Source organism: Erithacus rubecula (genome assembly GCF_903797595.1).
Source record: "Erithacus rubecula genome assembly, chromosome: 10".
Classification (NCBI taxonomy): Eukaryota; Metazoa; Chordata; class Aves; order Passeriformes; family Muscicapidae; genus Erithacus; species Erithacus rubecula.
In genome coordinates this window covers 598,857-616,385 of record NC_136662.1, presented here as the reverse complement: position 1 = coordinate 616,385, position 17,529 = coordinate 598,857, and the positions used below count along the sequence as shown (strand labels likewise).

At 46.9% G+C, this 17,529-nt stretch overlaps 1 protein-coding gene across 3 annotated transcripts in view; it reads right to left on the bottom strand.

Annotated features, from left to right (window-relative positions):
• Positions 1 to 833: 833 nt before the first annotated feature.
• NEGR1 (neuronal growth regulator 1) overlaps positions 834 to 17,529 on the bottom strand; it is a 151,389-nt gene continuing 134,693 nt past the window's right edge. Inside the window, exons 7-8 of one of the 3 annotated variants that reach the window (XR_013775358.1) lie at positions 1,064 to 2,337; positions 834 to 885 (exon numbers count right to left, since the gene is read on the bottom strand). Coding sequence is in view for 1 of the 3 variants with exons in the window: in XM_079314363.1 (XP_079170489.1) it covers positions 2,207 to 2,337 (131 nt within the window). In the remaining 2 variants the exon portion in view is untranslated. The other 2 variants (XR_013775359.1, XM_079314363.1) reach the window with 2 other exon arrangements.

Below are 17,529 nucleotides of genomic sequence, written 5' to 3'. Positions count from 1 at the left end.
AACAGCAACTGCTTGGCACACAGCTGGGACTGATGAGGGGAATGATGCAGCACAGGCAGAGTGGCCCAGGATGGGTTGTTTTATTTTTTTGTGGGTTTTTGCCCCTTTTGGGGTGAGGATCTGCACTTTCTGGCCTGGCACCCTCCAGACTGAGCCCAGCAAACCCAGAGTCCTCCTGGCTGGAAAAATGGGATTTGGGAGCTGCTGAGTGTTCCCAGTGCTCAGCTGCTGCTGCTCACCTGATGTGAGGAGGAAAAATGGGGAAATGGGAAATTTGTGTCACCTGCTGGAGCTCAAACACGGGTCTGGGGGTGATCACAGTGAAAGTGGTGCTGTCCCACCCAAGGCCAGGCTGGATGGGGCTTGGAGCAGCCTGGGACAGTGGGAATGTCCCTGTCCCCGTCCCTGTCCCTGTCCCCATCCCTGTCCCTGTCCCTGTCCCCGTCCCTGGCAGGGGTGGAATGGGATGGGACAGGCTTTGGGGTCCCTCCCAGCCCAGCCCAGCCTGGGATTCTGTGATAACAGTTTTGTTATTCCTGCTGTCAGTGGTTGCTTGTGGGCAAATCAGGAGCTCCTGGGGCCACCAGGGCACTTGGGGTCCAAGGGCTGCTGGCCAGGGCACCCCAGGGAGTTACACAGGCTCTCAGTCAGGTGCGACCTGATCCCCCAAATCCTGCCTGTCCTATTCCCCCAAATCCTGTCTGTCCTGTTCTCCCCAAATTCTGCCTGTCCTGTCCCCCAAATCCTCCCTGTCCTGTTCCCCCCAAATCCTGCCTGTTCTGTTCCCCCAAATCCTGTCTGTCCTGTCCCCCAATCCTGCCTGTCCTGTTCCCCAAATTCTCCCTGTCCTGTTCCCCAAATTATCCCTGTCCTGTCCCCCAAATCCTGCCTGTCCTGTTCCCCCAAATCCTGCCTGTCCTGTCCCCAAATTCTCCCTGTCCTGTTCCCAAATTCTCCCTGTCCTGTCACCCAAATCCTGCCTGTCCTGTCCCCCAATCCTGCCTGTCCTGTCCCCAAATTCTCCCTGTCCTGTCCCCAAATTCTCCCTGTCCTATCCCCAAACCCTGCCTGTGCTGGTGGCTCTCCCAAGCACAGCCACGTGCCTCAGGGATATGTGGAGATTCAATTCTGCCTGATGCTCCAGGGGTTTGCAGGTGCCTCACGGTTCAAAGCATCCTTTATCATTGCTAAATCAGCCAAACCAGTGCAAAATGGAGTGCAAGAAATAAAATCCCAATTCAGGCTGGCTTTGCCAGTGGTACAAAAGGGACAGTGCTGACATTTGCAGCCAGGTGGGGGTTTGGCTTTAGGGGGACGTGACATTCAGGAGGTGCCACAGAACGATCTGAGCTCTGTTTAATAAGGGGAAATGTGGATTTTACAGAGGTCAGTGGTGTGGAGGGAGCAGCCCCTGGCACCTCTGTCCTCCCTGGGGCGATTCCCTGTGCTCCAAAGGATGCTTCAGCATTTCCCAAAACACATTCCAGGTTGGCTGGAGAGGGAGAGGAAAGTCGTGTTTCATGAAGGCACAACCATGCTGAACTGGCAGGAGGGAGGGAGAGAACAAAAGCAGGACTGCACAACGCAGTTATAGTACAAGGCTCATTCTTGAAACCTGAATATCATGCTAGAAGAAAATCTAGATATGTGTAATAGTTTTGAAGAAATATTTTGAAGGCAATATCATTTGATATTTTTTTTTTTTTACTCAAAAAAGAACAAATGTTTTTGTGTAAGTTTGGATAGGATGCTAGTCGAGAAGGGAGCTGAATGTTTGTATTGCAGCCTTAAAGAAGCACATTTTTACTGCAATATCCTTTTTTTTTTTTTTTGTAAACTACAGTCTGCGACTCAGCAGACCATGACTGAATGCTTCTGAAAACTTGTCGATTACAAACATGAAATCACAATTAATATCCTCTAAAAGTAATTTCAGAGTTCTCACGTCTTATAAAAGGACAATGTGTACTGCTCCACAAGGTAATGCAGCTAATAAAAATTAAAAAAAAAAAAAGGAAAAAAAAAAGAAAGAAAGGAGTGGAATTAAAGTATTTACAGGATGAGCAATTGTACAGAAGGCGATCATCCCCGTGCCGCGCTGGTCCCTTCGAGCACTCTGCCAGGGCGGGGCTCGCTGCGCTCACGGGCGTGGCTCGGGCGTGGCTCGGGCGTGGCTCGGGCGTGTCCCGGGCGTGTCACAGGTGTGTCACAGGTGGCGCAGGAGGGTGTTCTTCAGGTAGAAGGCGCTGCTGAGCGAGGAGAGCACCAGCACCAGGGACCAGCAGGACAGCAGCACCTCGGCGTGCCCGGTGACCCCGTACTGGGCTGTGCTGGGAGCTGCAAGGCAAGCACAGTGTCACTGCATCCCGCGGGGAACCCGCACCTCTGCTGCCAGCACGGGTATTGTGTTTATTGTATTGTGTTGTGTTGTGTTTATTGCATTGTGTTGTGTTATGTTAATTATATTGTATTGTGTTATATTATATTGTATTGCATTGTATTGTATTGTGTTGTGTTGTGTTTATTGCATTGTGTTGTGTTCTATTAATTATATTGTATTGTGTTATATTGTACTGTATTGTATTGTGTTATATTACATTGTATTGTATTGTATTGTGTTGTGTTGTGTTATATTATATTGTATTGTATTCTATTGTGCTGTGTTGTGTTGTATTGTGTACTATTGTGTTGTGTTGTGTTTATTGCATTGTGTTGTGTTATATTAATTACATTGTATTGTGTTATATTGCATTGTATTGTATTGTATTGTGTTGTATTTATTGAATTGTGTTGTGTTATATTAATTATATTGTATTGTGTTATATTATATTGCATTGTATTGTATTGTATTGTGTTGTGTTGTATTATATTAATTATATTATATTGTATTGTATTGTATTGTGTTGTATTGTATTGTATTGTGTTGTGCTGTGTTGTATTGTATTGTATTGTATTAATTATATTATATTGTATTGCATTGTATTGCACTTTATTGTGTTGTATTGTATTGTGTTGTATCATGTAAATTATATTGTATTATGTTATATTGTATTGTATTGTGTTGTATTGTATGGTGTTGTATTGTATTGTGTTGTATTGTTTTGTATTATGTTATATTATATTGTATTGTATTGTATTGTATTGTATTATATTATATTGTATTGTATTAATTATATTATATTATATCACATCACATTATATTAATTATATTGCATCGTATTGTATCGTATCATATCATACATATTATTTAATATTATATTATGCCATGTCATATTAGATCACATTCGATTATATGATATGGTATTGTATTATATTGTATCATATTGTATTATATTGTACTATATTGTATTATATTATATCATATTGTATTATATTGTATTATATTGTATTATATTGTATTATATTGTATTGTGTCATATTGTATCATATTGTATTATATTGTGCTATATTGTATTACATTGTATTATTGTTTTTTTGCAAACACTCAAATGAACGCCGTAGGTATAATGTTGAAAAGCTTTGCTGTGCCCACAGAGTATCTTTCAGTTCTGCTATTCACAGAAATAGTGGTGTGATAAATCTGATTTTTGGACTATAACACGGTGATGTAAAAAGCTTTTGTTCATGTAACTAACTGAGAGAATGGTAAAAAACAACAGGGAAATTATTCACATTTTTGGATTATCCAATCTAGGTGATGAACATCAGAACTTCAGAGAAGGAATTTATTGAGCAGGGTGTGTTTGACAAAAAAAGTCAATTTCCAGGTTGGGAGGGTGATTTTGAATTTTGCATAAATGTCTATGAATATCCAACAGGTTGATGCATTTAAGAAGTGTTTTCTGAATTAAGGAGTGCTCATGGCTGAATACCCAGCACCCACCATTGAAACCTTTTGATTTATTGTCTCTAATTGTCTCTTATTAAAGTTTTTAAAATCTGCCAGCAATCTGAGCCTGGTGTTCCACAGCAGAAGAATCCAGGAGGAGAAACTGCTGCAAAGCAAACACTCAAACCAGGAGAGCTTCACCTTTAAGCAGCTGGATAATTGATCCATTTTACAGCTACTGAGCATCAGGATCTGCCATGCAATCGATGGGAGGGGACTGGATTGAGCTCTCCTGGAAAACAGATCATTTCTGCCCAGCTCCAGGAGCCAGAGTGACAACTGAGCTCAGCTAAAGGCATTCACACTTATTTTGAAGGAATTGTATTTATCTGTTTGCCACAAAGCCTTTCTCCAATTGCTGGGGAGATACACACCAAGTGCAGGGAGGGGAAATACAAAAATCAGTGTGGAGGAGCAAAGGGAAGATCATTCCTGGGGCTGGGGCAGGAATATCCAGGGATGCACCTGGCAGGAACCTTGTCCTTGACAGGACCAGCCTGTCCTGTTCCCCAAATTCTCCCTGTCCTATTCCCCAAATCCTGCCTGTCCTGTTCCCCAAATCCTGCCTGTCCTGTTCCCCAAATCCTGCCTGTCCTATTCCCCAAATCCTGCCTGCCCTGTTCCCCCAAATCCTGCCTGTCCTGTTCTCCAAATCCTGCCTGTCCTATTCCCCAAATCCTGCCTGTCCTGTTCCCCAAATCCTGCCTGCCCTGTTCCCCCAAATCCTGCCTGTCCTATTCCCCAAATCCTGCCTGTCCTGTTCCCCAAATCCTGCCTGCCCTGTTCCCCCAAATCCTGCCTGTCCTATTCCCCAAATCCTGCCTGTCCTGTTCCCCAAATCCTGCCTGTCCAGATCCCCAAATCCTGCCTGTCCTGTTCCCCAAATCCTGCCTGTCCTGTTCCCCCAAATCCTGCCTGTCCTGTTCCCCCAAATCCTGCCTGTCCTGTTCCCCCAAATCCTGCCTGTCCTGTTCCCCAAATCCTGCCTGCCCTGTTCCCCCATATCCTGCCTGTCCTGTTCCCCCCATCCTGCCTGGCCCTAAATGATGATTCAGATGGGATTTGGGCAGGAATTGTTCCTGGGAGGGTGAGGAAGGGCTGGGATGGAATTCCCAGAGCAGCTGTCACAGATGCAGCTCCCCTCTCCTGCTCACCCCAAATCCTGCAGCAGGGAGCTCTCTCTGTTTTTTTCCCCTGAATCTCCATTTTTAGCTCCATTTTAAACTCCATTTTCCCCATTTTATATAAATATTTTATATAAATATTTTTTATAAATATATAAATATTTAATGTGACGCAACCTCAAACCCTCTGCTCTCCCCCCGCCCAGAAAGGTTCAGGCAATAAACCCCAAACAAAACAAGATTAAACCTGGTTTTGAAGCTCAGTTTAGTGCCTGATGACTGTGACTAACTGCAGCCAGGGCACTTCCTCTCCTCTCATTAAAAAGGGACTTTCTGTGCTAAGTCAGGATGACAAATCAACCTTTAATTTATTACAAGGGCTGGGTGAGCAAGCTGAAGCATAACACAGGTGCTATTTCATTTTATGGCTTGAAAAGAGTTTCCCCAACTTAAAGATAATTCGAGCTAAGGTGGCTATAAAAGCGAGCAGAAAATTATGTAAATCTGATTTCCTGCATATGAACCAGCTCAGTCTTCCCCAGGCTTATTAAATCACACCTGGATTGTTTCTGCACAAAGGCAGGGGGGAGTTAATGGGGGGAAGATGCTCTGACTTGAGGAGATAATAGAGAAGAGTTACAGCTCCCAAAGCTGCCTGAGCAGGAGAACTGGATGGGAAAGAGACCTGAAGGAGAAGCAAACCTGGAGAAGTTTAATTTTCAATTGTGGTGTCACACGAGGCCTGTTGGGTGACACACAGCTTAAAATATTGGGCTAGACTCTTAAAAATTCTGAAAAATTCATAATCTCCTGCAGGTTTTTTTCTTTCTTTTCCCTCCCCTCAGAATTCTGATTAACTTTTCCTGAATTATTTGCTGGCTGAGCAAAGCGCTGTTGCTGGATATTGATAAAATTCCACGGATTTGTGCTGATATGTAAACTTTAAAAATAAACACACATTTAAAATTTAAAGACTCTTAGCCTGCTCTGCTCAGTCCTTGATCTACCCTGAGTAATTATTTTGGTCAGGACTGAGCAGCCCTTGCTTTCCTGAGCAAGGTCACTTTTTGTCCTTGGGCTTGGGAATTTTCAAAGCACTTTTGGGTGTTTCTCTGTGCCAGACTAATCCCTCAGTTTAGGGAAAAATAAAAAGGTTTAAATGTTTGAGAGCAGCATAACCCAGCTGCCTTTTTCCCTCCCAATGAAATATTTCCATTATTTCACTGACACGAGTTCCCAGCCTGAATATTTCTTAATATTTCTTAATATTTCTTAATATTTCTTAATATTTCTTAATATTTCTTAATATTTCTTAATATTTCTTAATATTTCTTAATATTTCTGTGGAGGGATGTGTGATTAGGCTTTAAATAAAAGCTGGAGTTGTCTGATTACACCTGCAGCCATTTCCAGAGCTGGTTTTACAGAGAGTTTTGGGGAATTTCCCCTGGACAGGGGAGGTTTGGGTTCCCCATCCCTGGGGGGTTTCAGAGGCCTGTGGATGTGGGGGCAGGGTCAGGGATGGGCAGGTTGGGCTCCATGCCCTGGGAGGGCTTTTCCTCAATTTTCCTCAATTTTCCTCAGATTTTATGATCTGGTGCTGCAGATTCCCTTCAGAGCCCTGGGAGGGATAACCTTGAAAAGAAAGCGAATTTCCATCTAGGAAAAGATTAAAACCAGCTCCAGGAGCAGCCTAGATCTGAAATAAAATTTGAAAAATAAAAAATAAAAAATAAAAAAAAAATTGAAAAATAAAATTTGTACCATCAAATGACCCAGGATTCAGGAGACACAAGGAGTTGAAAATGTCAGCTGCAGCCACTCAGGGTAATAATTTACTTCTGAATAAATCGGATTTTCCTTAGGGGGCTCAGGGTGAGGGAGGGATGCTCAGAGAGCATCTCCAGGGCTGGGGAGGGACCCCTGGGATTCCAGAGTGTCTGGGGCTGGAAACTGAGCTTGGACAGGAGCCCAAACCCTGCCAGGGAAGGAGCAACCCCTGCCATGGCAGCACCCACCTGCCTCTGAGCTCTCCTCTCTCCCAATTTAGGGATTATTGCACCTAATCCCAATGTTTTACACTTGTGGAAATGTTTAAGACAGCCTGAGCACAGATAGGATTATATTCAGACATCTCTGCCCGTGCTGGGGAGAAAGGAACAAAGTGATATTATATCAGTATCTCTAATTAATACAAGAGATTAGGAGAAGTGCTATGCTGGAACACATAAACCTGCATTTCCTGGCACCCAGGGCTGCATTAACCAGAAATAATTATCAGCTTTAATGCTGATGCTGTGGAGACAAAAGCACAGACCCCTTTAGGTTGTCTGAATAAGCAAGACTAATTCTGTTAAATGGATTATGCAGGGAGATGTTAATAAACATTTCATTTTACCATATTCAGGTTAATCATTTACTAAAGGAAAGCCTTAAATAAATTGGATTTTTTTCCTTTTTGGTGCAACACTTAAAATGTACAGAGAAGGAATAAAGGACCTGAAGGTCAAAGGAAGAAGTGAAACAGATCAGTGAGGAGGAGGAGGAGGAGGAGGAGGAGACCCTGCTGGAGGCTGTGCCAGATGGAAATGGGATTAAACTGGGGTTTGGCCACTGTGGAAACACCTGGGGAGTGCTGGGGATGCCAGGGGTGGGGAAATGCTCTGGATTTGGGAATTACAGGGGTGGGGAGATGCCTCTGGATATGGAGATTGCAGGAATGTGGGAATTCCAGGATGGGGAAATGCCTCTGGATTTGGGTACCCAAAGATTCTCTCCAGTCTGGCATTGCTCTGTCCCTGGCATGGTTTAAAAAATCCCTCCTGGGCTGGGGCCAGTACTGGAGTCAGTTTTGGGGTCAATTTTGGGATCAGTGTTGGGTCCCTCAGGACAAAAGGGACATAGAGGGGCTGGAGCATGTCCAGAGCAGGGAATGGAGCTGGGAAGGGGCTGGAGAATCCCTGAGGGGATGGGAAGGGGCTGGAGAATCCCTGAGGGGATGGGAAGGGGCTGGAGAATCCCTGAGGGGATGGGAAGGGGCTCAGGCTGGAGAAAAGGAGGCTCAGGGGGAATTTCTGGCTCTGCACAACTCCCTGCCAGGAGGGGACACTGGGGGGATTTGGGGACAGGGACAGGAGAGAGGGAACAGCTCAGGCTGGGCAGGGCAGGTCAGGGTGGGATTTTAGGGAATTTCCTCCCTGGAAAAATGCCCAGGGCAGGGCTGTGGGGACCAGGCTCTGTCAGGGGTGTCCTGTGGGGTGCCCCCTCCCACAGCATCACCAGCACCAGATTTGGCTCAGTCCCTGCCCTGCAGCCCCTCCCTGCTCAGGGGGCTCAGTTTGGGATCTTGTGCTGTCTGTCAGAAGAGCTCAGCCCTAAGACAAATCCCTGGGAATCCTTGAGGAAGGACACAGAATATTGCAGGAGCTGCCTGTGCCCTGGCTGGGGTAGAGCTGGGAAGGTGCTGAACAGAGGGGATTTATCATCCTCTGGGCTGGGAGTGCTGCAGCAAGGTCCAGATGAGCCCCAGAGAGGGATGGGGTGGATAAGGGAGGGAGTTACCAGGGCTGCTGGCAGGGCAGCAGCTAGAAAATGAAATGCTGGCTTGTCCCTGTTTCAAATTTAAAATGAATAAAAAAGCATTTTGTGAGTCTTAAAATGGGAGAATGTGCTGAAATACGATTGTTAGAACTGCAGAAGCAAAAATCAGCTGTTTGTTGTGCTAAAGTCTGAAAGTTCAGTATTTTAAACACTTGAGATGTGCCACCAGCAATGTCTTAAAGTGAAATATTATCCCAGCCCGTGTTTGTGCACTCACGGAAAATGAGAGAGAAGAATTTCCTCTTTCAGCCATGCAGCCCCAGCTGGGATGTGCCCTGTGTCTAATTCAAAACTGATCTTGGTGCTGATTTTGACTGAGGTAAAATACAGAATGTGATATTTACAGGTTGGAAAATAAAGAGTCAAGCCATTCACACAGGGTAACCATGGCCACCAGCTGTGTAATTCTGAACTGTGGGGATCTTTCCCTGGGATTTGGGGTTCCCTGGCTGTGGAAGGCTGGCCCAGGGAGGCAGGAGGAGACACACATCCCCTCCCTGCCCTGCAGAGCAGAGCCACCTTTCCCTGACAAATAGCTCATGCTAAATACTGCAAACAGCCCCAGACTCATCCCAGGCTGCTGAAAATGCACCCAGCACTGGACACAGGGAGTGCATTCCCAGATGGCAGGGATGGGTGGGGTGCTGGGATGGAATTCCCAGATTTGCTGTGGCTGCCCCTGATCCCTGGCAGGGCCAGGCTGGACATTGGGGCTGGGATACCCTGGGACAGGGGAGGTGTCCCTGCCATGGCAGGGGTGGCACTGGGTGACTCTGCAGCTCCTCCCAACACAAACCAGTCCAGGATCCTCCTGGCTATCCCAGAATCAGGATCAGAATCAGGATCAGAATCAGGATCAGGATCAGAATCAGGATCAGGATAAGAATCAGAATCAGAATCAGGGTCAGGATCAGAGTCAGAATCAGGATCAGAATCAGAATCAGGATCAGGATCAGAGTCAGAGTCAGAGTCAGAGTCAGGATCAGAATCAGAATCAGAATCAGGATCAGGATCAGAATCAGAGTCAGAGTCAGGATGAGAATCAGGATGAGAATCAGGATGAGAATCAGGATCAGAGTCAGAGTCAGAGTCAGAGTCAGAGTCAGAGTCAGGATCAGGATCAGAATCAGGATCAGAATCAGAATCAGGATCAGGATCAGGATCAGGATCAGGATCAGGATCAGGATCAGCATCAGGATCAGAACCAGAATCAGGATCAGCATCAGGATCAGCATCAGGATCAGCATCAGGATCAGGATCACTCAGAGCTGCTCTGACAGTGCAGTACAAGCTTTAGTGCTGCTCCAGGAACAGCCCCTGTTTTCAACCTTCCCTCAGGTGTATCTCCAATGGAATTTCATCTAGACAGAGATGAACCTGGTGCTATCAAACAGAAACACCTTCCCTGGAATCCTGCACGGGAGGGAATCCCTGGAGTGCCTTGATGGGAGGAGTGAAGTGGGAGCTGAGCTCGGAGTGTAACAGGATGAGAAGCACAGCCCTGAGTCTGAGCCTGCTGCAAGGAATATTTCACAGTCCCCAGAAGTGTTTATGAGGGAAATTACTGTGAGGGAGCAGAATGAAATTTGCCTTCATACATCATCCTTTATCCTCGAGCCCCGTTTCTTTGTGAGGCTGAGGAGTGCAGTGCTGTGGAAATGGAACATCTCTGAGGAGCCATGGATGGAAGAGCCTTGAGGAACTGGGACAGCCAGAGGAGCTGTGAGCCCCATCCTGGGTGAACCCGGGATTAAGGGGGTCACCAGCCCATCCCAGCCCAGGGAGCAGGAGGGGAGCAGGAGCAGGAGCACACCCCGTCAGCCACGGCCCCACAGCATTCCAGCACTGCCCAGACCCCCTGCAGCTGCCCTGGCAGCCTCAGGGCCCTTCCCTGGGGATCTGGGCACTGCCAGCACCCTCTGGGGAAGAAGGGGAATAATGGGAACAATGGGAACAATGGGAATAATGGGAATAATGTGAACAATGGGAATGGGAATAATGGGAATAATGGGAATAATGGAAATAATGGGAATAATGGGAATAATGGGAATAATGGGAAGAATGGGAATAATTGGAATAATGGGAACAATGGGAATAATGGGAACAATGGGAATAATGGGAATAATGGGAATGGGAATAATGGGAATAATCAGAATGGGAATGGCAATAATAGGAATAATGGGAATAATGGGAATAATGGGAATAATGGGAATAATGGGAATTCCCATTCATAGCCCATTCCCATTGCCATTCCCATTATTCCCATTATTCCCATTATTCTGATTCCCATTTCCATTATTCCCATCCCCATTCCCATTCCCACTCCCATTCCCATTATTCCCATTCCCATTCTTCCCATTCTTCCCATTCTTCCCATTCTTCCCATTCCCATTCCCATTCCCATTATTCCCATTATTCTCATTATCCCCATTATTCCCATTATTCCCATTCCCATTCCCATTGCCATTCTTCCCATTCTTCCCATTCTTCCCATTCTTCCCATTCCCAGTTTCCCATCCATATCCCAGGATATCTGGGATGGTCCCTCAGGGAATGAGGAGCAGGAAGAGCCAAGCCCTGAGGCTTTCCATGAGAGATATTCCCACACCAAGGGATGGGGGGGTTTGGAGGGGCCCACCAGGGTTCCAGCTGGATAAATCCCCTATTCCCACAGGGATGGGCAGCCCAGCCACGGGAAGCTCAGTCCTGTCTGAGCTGCTGCTGCAGATCCTCCTGGCAGCCTGCAAAAACTGCTTCCCTGACAATGTGCCTCTCATTTGTAAGTGTCACATTGGAGACAAGGAAAAGCATTTTAATGTGACAGAAAAATTTGACTTGGGAGCTAATTACTTTCATTTGTGAGAATTTTTGGCTCATCTGCATACTTGACAATTATTTACAGCTTACATTGGTAATTAGAGGTTGGGTCTTGTGCTGAAATATTGCAAATGGGTTTGGAGACATTTGCTGATCCTCCTAACTTTGAGAGGAAATGAATTTATTAGTAGTTAATATGTAAAATATTTGTACTTCTGACCTTTTGTTAAACACTCTTCCTATATTTTAAATGATTGGCTGTCAGAGCCATTTTTCTCCGAGTGACGTGTGACATTGTAAATAAGCTCTCGAATTAAGCAGCACATTAAATCTCCGTGTTCACTGGCAACCTTTGATAGTTCTCATATATCAGGGAGACTTTGTTGGTTCTGCTGTGCTGAGGCAATGTCATACAGCGCCGTGAATGATAATTTTTTACACTGAACTTTCCAGTTTCTGCACTGTTTCCACATCATTCTTGTGCTCTTGACAAAAGATGTGGAGTTAAGCAGGTTGGAACATGATTTCTCTCTTTTTTCTTTTGGTGTACAAGGAAGGAAGTTTTTGGCTGAAAGTGCTGGTAGCCTTTCAGCAAATCTCCCACTGAGGTGATGGGCAGATGATTTTTAAGATGTGGGGTTTATTCAGGTTTCTGTTGATTTTCCTAAGCACCTCTTGGTCATATTTCTGCCTAGTGCATGTATTCCTCTCCGTTTATAGGAATATTAAAATGCCATAACCCATGGAAATTTATTCCCAAACTGTGCCAATAGCCAAGGAATTAATCATCAATGATTAGAAGAAGGGGGAGGATGAAAGAAGCAACCAAGTCCAGCTGTTTGCTAATTCCAGAAGTTACAGTCACAACAGCTCAGGGTGGATTTGGGGTTGAGCTCTGTGGGCTGTGCCCTCTCCCAGCTCTGCCCTGTTGTCTTGGGTTGCAATTCAGGATGTGATCAGAAATGTGAATTCTGTCCCATCTGTTGAACCAGCTGGGGCAGTGCCCCTGATCTCCTGGCACACATTCTCTGCTAATGGGCATCTTTAAACCAGCTGGGGCAATCATCTTTATCTTCCCACAGCCCATCCTCCCTCCAGGAGATATCTCCTGTTCATGGCCACTGAGTCCCAGGGCATGGCTGATAAAATTCCATCATCCCACTGGGAGATGCTCCAGCCAGGGCAGGAGCCAAGCCTTTCCTACCCAGAGAAAAACTGAGATTTTGGACACCAAGGCACCTTCTTTGCACTGGATTCCAGAGGAAAGCCAGACCTTTCCACATCATCCCTGGAGCTTCAGAGGAAACTGCACCTTCTCCAGGAGCACTGCTCCAGCTGAGCCACATCTGCCCCTGCAGGAGGATGCAGCACCATGGAATGGGACTGTGCCACCACCCTGACTGACTGACTGTGCCAGCTTGGATTCTGACTCTGGCAGGGTTGGGATTGTTCTGTGTAATACTGCATTGCTATTTTAATTTTCCTAGTCAAGAACTGTTATTCCTAATGTCCATTTTTTTTCCTGAGAGCCCCTTAATTTCAAAATTATAATAATAATTTGGAGGGAGGGGGTTTGCATTCTCCATTTCAAAGAGCCTTTATTGGCAGACACCTGTCCTTCACACCAGGACACCTGTGCATCCACAGCAGCCCTGTCCCAGCAGGGTTAAACAGCAGGGCACAGAATTCCCCTCCATGGGTGGGGGTCCAGGCTGGCTGCCATCCCCCAGAGCCCATCCCTGCCCTCTGTGTGCTCAGCAGCAGCAGCACAAACCTCCCCTGTCCATCTCCCTCCCCACAGCAGCAGCAGGGGCAGTGCCCCCCTCCCTCCCTGCATCATCCCTGCTCATGAGGGATGATTGCAATTTCCACGGGGCTGTGTATGCAAGGAGTGAACATCACTCACCACAGCCTGAGCTGTTTGCTCTTCAGAGCCAGGAGCGTTTGTCTGCAGCCCTTGACGTGACATTAACTATTCATGGAACTCCCGACTGCTCAAACACTGCCCCACTAAAATTGTTGCTACTTTTCAACTTGATTGAGATCTTGCCCTGGCCAGGCTGTGCTGCAGCTCTGCACACTCAGGGATGCAGGAGCTGCTGGGGCTGGCAGCCAGCGATGCCCTGGGCTCCCACCAGAGCTCTGGGGACTCAGTGCTGGGAGATTTTGGTGATTTGTCACCCTGAACGTGTTTGTCACCTGTAGTTGGGGCTCCCTGGGGTGCTGCAGGGAAGGGATCCATCCCCATCGCTGACCCTGCTGAGGGACCCTTTTTTAGGATGGGCAAACCCTGGCACAGGGTGCCCAGAGCAGCTCTGGATCCTTGGAGTGCCCAGGGCCAGGCTGGACACTGGGCTTGGAGCAGCCTGGGACAGTGCCAGTGTCCCTGCCATGGCAGGGGTGGCACTGGGTTTATTTAAGGTCCCTCCAACCCAGGCTGTTCTGTGATTCTGGGATTGATTCTGGGATTCTGGGATTGATTCTGGGATTCTGGGATTGATCCTGGGATTGATTCTGGAATTCTGGGATTGATTCTGGGATTCTGGGATTGATCCTGGGATTGATTCTGGGATTCTGGGATTGATTCTGGGATTGATTCTGGGATTCTGGGATTGATTCTGTGGTTCTGTGATCCTGTGATTGATTCTGTGATCCTGTGGTTCTGTGATCCTTTAATTCTGTAACCATGGTTCTGTGATTCTGGGATTGATCCTGGGATTGATTCTGTGATCCTGTGATTGATTCTGTGGTTCTGTGGTTCTGTGATCCTGTGGTTCCATTCACTGTTCCCTAGGATGAATTATCTGGGACTGCAGCAGCAGCAGATTTGCCACCAGGAGGGCTCTGAGCTCTTGCAGCTGCCTGGGCTGAGAGGGAATGACCCCCCCCTTCCAGAACTATTTGGGGCTGGATTTCTGCTGGGGGTCCCTTCCCAGAGCCCCTCACCCCCTGCCTGCTGCTGCTCTGCAGCTTTTCCTGCTGCTGGGGGATTTTGCATCAGGAAGCTTTTCCTGCCCCAGCCTTCCCCACTTGCTTTTCATCTTAATCCTGAGGATTTTGGAGACATTATGGCTCAGCTTTGCATATGTTATTACACAGAAGAGAGGCAAAAAAAACCCCATAGATGAGATTTTTCAAAGCTGGCTGGGAGTTTTAGACATGCAGGTTGTGTTCAGAGTCAAGCCTTTGAAAATCTCTATCAATTAGTTCAGTATTTTGGGGACAGACATGGATGCCTTAAATCTGGCTCTGATACCCTTTCTGGGTGGTTTTGGGATCTCATCCTGGGTGGTTTTTGGGGATCATTCAGGGTGGTTTTGGGGGCTCATTCAGGATGGTTTGGGGGCTCATCCTGGATGGTTTTGGGAGCTCATTCAGGGTATTTTTGGGAGCTCAGTCTGGGTGGTTTTGGTGGCTGCTGCTCATCCCCTGAGTTCATCTTCCCCTGCCTCATGCCAGATTTCCATATTTCTTATGGAAATATCTGACTCAGCAGCTGGAAACAGGGAAAATATTTTGCACAACTTCCATCCTAATGAAAGCATCTTTAAAATTTTCAGTCAGATGGCTCCACTGTGTTCTGTGGATTCAGAGGCTCTGCTAAAATCTGGGCTTCCTGAAAACCATGAACAGGAGCAGGTGCCAGCAATAAAGGAATATTTATTTAATTGTTCAGAGCCTGATGCAACCCAGCTCTTGGAAGGATGAGAACCTGGCTCAGCTCATGTTCCCACCTACAAATTTTGGTGCTGTTTTCTTTAACCCAAAGAGCCTCTTGGGGAAAACCCACACTCAGCCTTTCAGGGTTGCCTGGTGACATGTTAAGAGCTCATCTGGAGAGCTGGAAGAAGGACAAAGCCCAGCTTAAAATCCACCCCAGTAGACTGGGGCTGTTTGTAGTGAGGGAAAGGCAAAGATGCAGCTTGGAAACATCAGCTCAGAGTAGGGAAATGGCTGATCCTGTCTCATCCTGGGATGTTGTTTCCCATCCTGGCTGGAAATATTGTTGGCAAGGCCATCAAAATGTCCATGTTGCACAGATACTCTAAATGCAGCTGGCATGGAACTGAAATTTCCATTTGGTGCGAAATTCATACAGGGAAAAGACAAAAAAAGAAGAAGTGTTGCCTGGAATGAGATGGGGAGCCTGGAAGGAAGCCAATGTATTTTTTTTTTTTTCCCCACTCAAAACTCAACAGGCCTTTATTTGAATTTCTTTAAAACTGACATATTCATGGAGTTTTCAAACAGGCTTTTTCTGACAAGTCCCCTAATCCCCCAAGCTTCTCTCCCTCAACAGCCCAAGTTTGTCAGATCCTTCCCTGCCAGCTGTAGCTGGAGGCTGCTCCACATTCCACACAGAGCTGGGCCCTCCCTGAAGTTATGGATGCACAGCTCCCCATACATCTGAAATCCCTGCACATGGCCACCCCTCTCATCGAGATGGAAATATGCATATTTATTCCTGTACCACTCCTGTAGTCAGCCAGTTCTGGCTGATCAAACCTTCGCCTGAAACATATCCTTCTGTGATAAATAAAAACAGGGACTGCTCTCTTCCTGCTGGTGAATCACATTCTGGAATCTCCTGCTTGTCTTCCCCTCACTCAGAGCTCTCAATCTCAGGGAAGGTGTAAATAGGCTGTGTGAAGAAATAGGATGTATAAAGAAATAGGATGTATAAAGAAATAGGTCGTGTGAAGAAATAGAAATAGGTTGTATAAACCTATTTATTGTATAAAGAAACCTGTATCTTGTATAAAGAAACCTGTATTTTGTACACAGGACAGGGAACACTGGAGCTGTGCCGGGGAGGTTTGGGTTGGATTTTGGGACAGGTTCTTCCCCCAGAGGTGCTGGCACTGCCCAGATCCCCAGGGAATGGCCCCAGCCCATGGAGCCCAAGGGACCCCAATGGTCCCAGAGCTCCAGGAGGGTTTGGACAGCAATCCAGGATGCCCAGGGTGGGATTTTGGGGTCTCTGATGATCCAGCTCAGGATATTCCACAATATCTGTGTTTGAAACCCCATTAACTGTGGGAGTTATTCTGGGAAGAGCCTCCCTGTGCTCCCAAGGCTCCCACACACAGCACACCCCTGAAATGCTGATCCCACCCCCAAAACCTGGATCCTGATGGTCCCCCAGCAGCAGGGACACAGATGCCCCGAGGCTGAGCATCCCTCAGGGCTGGGGAGGGAGCAGCAGCAGCAGCTTGAGCATCCCCACCCTGCTCAGAGCCTCCAGAACCCATTTCACACCTGGCCCTGCTCTGCCTTGCTGGCACCTCTCAGCAGCACTCCTTGGTTAAAATGTGAAATTCCAGCCAACTGATGGATGTGTGAGCCTGTGAAATATTCAGGATTCTCAGAGCAGCTTCTCCTCCTAAGTGGGCTCCTCATATTCGTGGGAAAACTCATTAATATTGAAATCCCCACTGACAGAAGGCTTGTAGGCAATACAGCATCAGGGAAAAAAACACCCTTGTATTTTACATGGGAATCAATGGACTAAAAACCCAGTTCTGCTCCTATTTTTCAGCTGATAGAAAGCAGCTCTCTCGATATTAAATAATGCATCTCTTCAGCAAGCAGTGAATGATGTGATTTAGTGTGTTCAAACATTCTGCAGGCTCTGAGCACGCTGAATGTCACCGAGCACACCCTGAGACACTGGCTCAGCTCCAGCAGGAGGGTTTGCCCCGTTTTGCAAACACAGGTTCACCTGTTGGCAGCAGCAGCACTGCAGAGTCCCCAGGGGATGTAATTCCACAGAAACACACAGCAGCAGTGCAGGTGCAGGGAATGCACACCTGCCTGGGCTCTGAAATGCTGCAGCAATGCCCAGCACGGGCTCTGAGCACAGAGCTCCCAGCTGCTGAGCAAGCAGCTGTAAGATATTGGTATTTTCCAGATATTCACCTGTCTGATGCCAAATGCTCACAGCAAGAACTGGCAGTTTTATATCTATTTTCTGTCTTCTGGGCTGGGTCCTGGAGGTGATTCCCCATGGAATGGAGAGGGACACTGGCTCCCCTCCCAGCTGGGCTTTGGCAGGAGACAGAAGGGACACCAAGAGCTCTTAGAGCAAGCACACATCTG